This window comes from Bison bison, unplaced genomic scaffold, assembly GCF_000754665.1.
Source record: "Bison bison bison isolate TAMUID 2011002044 unplaced genomic scaffold, Bison_UMD1.0 scf7180017864471, whole genome shotgun sequence".
Classification (NCBI taxonomy): Eukaryota; Metazoa; Chordata; class Mammalia; order Artiodactyla; family Bovidae; genus Bison; species Bison bison.
Genome location: NW_011495032.1, coordinates 34258185 through 34263396, shown reverse-complemented (window position 1 = coordinate 34263396; position 5212 = coordinate 34258185). Strand labels below are relative to the sequence as shown.

General features: G+C 33.9%; 1 protein-coding gene across 1 annotated transcript in view; it reads left to right on the top strand.

Moving 5' to 3' along the window:
- The window catches only part of ERBB4 (erb-b2 receptor tyrosine kinase 4), a 1285626-nt gene that overhangs the window by 492101 nt on the left and 788313 nt on the right, over positions 1 to 5212 (top strand). The window contains 1 exon segment of the mRNA XM_010861119.1: positions 1172 to 1323. Coding sequence (XP_010859421.1) covers positions 1172 to 1323 — 152 coding nt within the window.

Here is a 5212-nt window from a genome sequence, read left to right as displayed (position 1 = left end):
TGCCTGATGAACTATGGACGGAGGTTCATGACATTGTACAGGAGACAGGGATCAAGACCATCCCCATGGAAAAGAAATGCAAAAAAGCAAAATGGCTGTCTGGGGAGGCCTTACAAATAGCTGTGAAAAGAAGAGAAGCAAAAAGCAAAGGAGAAAAGGAAAGATATAAGCATCTGAAAGCAGAGTTCCAAAGAATAGCAAGGAGAGATAAGAAAGCCTTCCTCAGCGATCAATGCAAAGAAATAGAGGAAAACAACAGAATGGGAAGACTAGAGATCTCTTCAAGAAAATGAGAGAAACCAAGGGAACATTTCATGCAAAAAGGGCTCAATAAAGGACAGAAATAGTATGGACCTAATAGAAACAGAAGATATTAAGAAGAGATGGCAAGAATACACAGAAGAACTGTACAAAAAAGATCTTCATGACCAAGATAATCACAATGGTGTGATCACTGACCTAGAGCCAGACATCCTGGAATGTGAAGTCAAGTGGGCCTTAGAAAGCATCACTATGAACAAAGCTAGTGGAGATGATGGGATTCCAGTTCAGCTCTTTCAAATCCTGAAAGATGATGCTGTGAAAGTGCTGCACTCAATATGCCAGCAAATTTGGAAAACTCAGTAGTGGCCACAGAACTGGAAAAGGTCCGTTTTCATTCCAATCCCAAAGAAAGGCAATGCCAAAGAATGCTCAAACTACTGCACAATTGCACTCATCTCACATGCTAGTAAAGTACTGCTCAATATTCTCCAAGCCAGGCTTCAGCAATATGTGAACCGTAAACTTCCAGATGTTCAAGCTGGTTTTAGAAAAGGCAAAGGAACCAGAGATCAAATTGCCAACATCCTCTGGATCATGGAAAAAGCAAGAGAGTTCCAAAAAAAATCGACTTTATTGACTATGTGAGAGTCTTTGACTATGTGGATCACAATAAACTGTACACATCTTAAACCTAGACAATGTTATGTCATATATGATTCAGTAAAACTGTATAAAATGAAAGTGAACATATTTATCAGTGTATGATTATGGATCTTAAAAGGATTCAAAATATTTTAATTCAGAAAATTGGAGTAGATTGTTGTAGAGCAGAGTTGAGGGAAATGTTATCATGGTTCCTGTCGTACAAAGTTTATATAACTTCCCATGTTTCTTCTTGTCTTGACAGTGTGTGCAGGCACAGAGAATAAGCTGAGCTCTCTCTCTGACCTGGAGCAGCAGTACCGAGCCTTGCGCAAATACTATGAGAACTGTGAGGTAGTCATGGGCAACCTGGAAATAACCAGCATCGAGCACAACCGGGACCTCTCCTTTCTGCGGGTAAAGCTGACTCTTTCTTTCTGTTCTTTTTGTGAATAGACAGTGGTGTCATGATGCATAAAGACAGACTCGCTTCTTGTGTTTGATGGCTGTGCTCTCCTGCTCTGCCCGACAGAGACCATGACGATAGGCATGTAGGAGATAAGAGATTACAAGGCACACTCCGGGAAAGAAAAAGAGTGACATGCCATCATGATTGACACCCTGAGTTTAGGGCGAATACTGTTGTCCTAAGATTGATGAAAGATTCTGTCGGAGTGTAGGCCATGACTTGCAGCAGGTGTGTCCTTTTCTGAATGTCAGCCAAGAAGGAAACTTTAGGCTGTGGACTAGGAGAGTCAGAGGACCAGTCAGATAAGAATTTGTCACTTTAGCTAGGAATTTCCTTTTCTGCCCCTTTCTGTCACTTTGGCATTTTTAAATTATTTTATATTACCATAGTGAGAGTAATACTGTTAATTTTAGAATAAAAGTGCCATGTTTTTGTCACTTAAAGTGGGCTAGTAGGAAATCCCACATAGATATATAAGTTGACATAGGCATGCATGTAATTGAAGACACACATATATGACATCACCCCATGACAAGTCCTTTTCCATACTTGTTTTGACTCTCATTTATCCTTACCTGTTATTCCTGTTATTAGTACTTAATGCCTGCAGTTTCTTAAGTTTTGCTTCAACTGGAAAAGTATAGGAAAATCTGAACTTCAAAGGGACTTTGACAAAGTGAGATGAGGATGTGGCATTTTGTACAACTGATAATTTATTCCTTATATAAGAATTAATAGGATATATTTTAAATAATAGCATTCCTAGAATATACTCAGTCTTATTTTCAATAATATTTACACACTTCTCAGGAGCACTGTCTTATTTAAATGAAACTATGAATAATGCTTTGAATACTGATTCAGTAAACTATTTAGTAGATGGTGAATTATTTAGAGAACTGTGATAATTTTAATAATTCTATACTTAGACCAGAAGTAAAAAATAATGATTTTGAAATACTTTGAATGCAATAAACATGTCTAGAAATGGTGACAACCTCAGAAAATGTACCACTTCAAAACTAAGTAACACTATGAGACTTATGGTATCTGCTTTTAAAATGACTGTCATACTAGTATTGATGTAGGGAATTAAGGTATTTCTATATTCTGTTGTTTGGTTGCTAGAACTCTAATTCTACAAGTTGTGTAGTTTGTATTAACTATGATGTTTAATTATGACATCTTTGTTTTTCATGAGTAGATAGTAAAATGTATCTAAATTCTTGAGTGAAAAGACCTTAAAATAATAGCTTTTTTTTTCTGTTTTGCAATATTGTTTCAATAAATGAACAGGTACACCTATCCTAGAAAAACTTCTTTGAAGGAGTGCATATGAGTATTAGTTACTAAAATTTGCTTACAGTGTTCTAATATGTCTTGATTATTTTCAGCTAAGCTGTATTCTTCAAAATCAAAATTAAAACTTGGTAACATATACTATAGATTTGTAGATTTAGTTAGAAATGCCAAGAAACTCAATGATATTATAGAAAAGGAAAATAAGGGATGAATTCAAAAACAGGGAAACTAGGTAAAAAGATCTTTTAGAACAGAATAATATAATACATTTTTAAAAGGCAATCTGAGGTCTTAGTTTTTCTTCTCATATTTCCCTTGCTTTATATGGAACTAGATTGCACTGGCTTAACAAAAAACAGCATCAGTACTGTGAGGGTCTTTAAATAATATAAAATTGTCTTGATTATTATATATTTTATAATTTTATCATTCTTAGGCTCTTTTAAGATTGCAAAATAGAATGATTGAAAGTTGACTTAATCTTAGAAATATGAACAAAGCAAAGAAGTCTTTGAGCATCATGGTCTATACGGTTGGATATTCTACATTTTTAGGAACTATTTTGAAGTTTAAAAAAAAGTAAAATGAACGTATTTGATAAAGAAGAAAATAAGGAGGACTAAAGCTTTATACTTGGAACAAGAAATAAGTTGTTTGTTTAAAAAAATAATTATTGGCTCTTAAGGAAGCACCTCTAAAAATTCATGTAAACTTTATACTATAAACTCATGAAAATATCTTGGTTTTAATATATTTAATAATAACTGTAATAGGTTTTCTTTTTGTTTTTGGCTTATTAATGACATTGTTTTTTTGTTTCACTTATCTTTTGTTCCTTTGGAAAATCATCATTTCTAATTGTGCTATATATCATTCACTCAACAAATAGTCTTAGCCCAAAGATATAATAGCAAGTTATCTATTGTCCTTGGCTTCAAAAATATTGCAGTCTTATAGAGTTTTACAGATGTCTAATATATAGTTATTATATGTATGAGTGTGTGTGCATATATACATTTACATTCAAATACAAAATTTTGTAGTTGACAATACAGAAATAAGACATCAGAGTCATAATGAAGGTATGGTAATTGTATTAATTGTAAGTGCGGGTGCTGAACAAAGAAAGGAATGGGTAATTCTAAGGATTCAGGAAAGATTTCAGCAGAGATGTGCTTGGATTGAGTCATGAAAAAATGAATAGGGGCTCACAATGCAGGTGGGTGGAAGGACATTCCAGTCGGTTTAATATAAGTTAAGGCTTAGAAAGAAGGCCCTAAGTCGGAGTCAAATGTGCACCTACTGTTACTGCTTTAGATTCTAGACACGGCTTTCAAATGAATCAAATACTGCTCTTCCTCTCACGGAGCTTACAGGGTAGTGTGCATAAAGATATACTGTGGGATGGAATAAAGTATTAAGTTGGAGAGATTGAGATCTTGGTAGTATGGATAAATATGTACCACCCAAATGATACCCAGCACCCAAATGACAAACTAGCGTTTAGGGATTAGATGAAAGAGTGAAGGGAGACAGACCTGTATTAGCCCAAGAAGTGGTCCAACGTCAAAATTCTCAAGATGTCCCATTCTCTGTTTTTTGGTGAGTTCAGTGTAAAATCATAACTGCTTATGTTCATGAGCTCTGAATCTAGGCTTGTTAGCTGAAATCTTCATACTACTGCATTGGATGAGCTATTATTTCTAACTACACCTTAGAATATGAGAGCTTTCCATTTAACATAAAATGTAATTCATTTGTGTTCTTAGTAGCTTGCTTCCTAGAAAATACATAATCTGTTCAATATTGATACCTTGCAAGTAGAGTTCATGTAAAGGGAATCTATTAATAGTTATTTTACATTATGTTATCATTTCTTATAAAATTTGAATTGTATGAGTGAATTGGGAGCTTTCATTAACTTATCCTATGGGTTATATAGCCCTCATATATGTTGACATATAACTGTAATGCATTGACCCACTCATAGAGGTGTGCAGTTTCCATTCTTTTAAGAATGGTCCATATCTACAATGTGTTTAGAAAGACATCATAGATAGGGATTTTGAATTCTATGTTGGAATTTATGTTGTCATTAAGAAGTTAGGAAATTATCTTTGCTTTAAAAATATTTCCCATCCTTGTTTTTATCTCTAACTAGCAAGTTTATAGTGTTTTGTTTTTTTTTCCTTGTTTTGTTTTGTATGAAAACCACTCTAATGTCTGTGATTCATGAAAGCAGGTTAACCATCACTATTTATCTCTTTTACTATCTGAATATTCAGTGTCTAGAACAGTGTCTAAAGTTTTGTAGCTTTTCACTATTTGTTGAATGGAAAAATGTGTTATCCTAAATACTTTAATAATTCTTAATTATTAAGTAAGCCAGAAGGAAAAACATAAATACAGTATACTAACGCATGTATATGGAATTTAGAAAGATGGTAACGATAACCCTATATACGAGATAGCAAAAGAGACACTGATGTATAGAACAGTCTTACACTACTGTAAGTTTGTACAGATCATATTCCT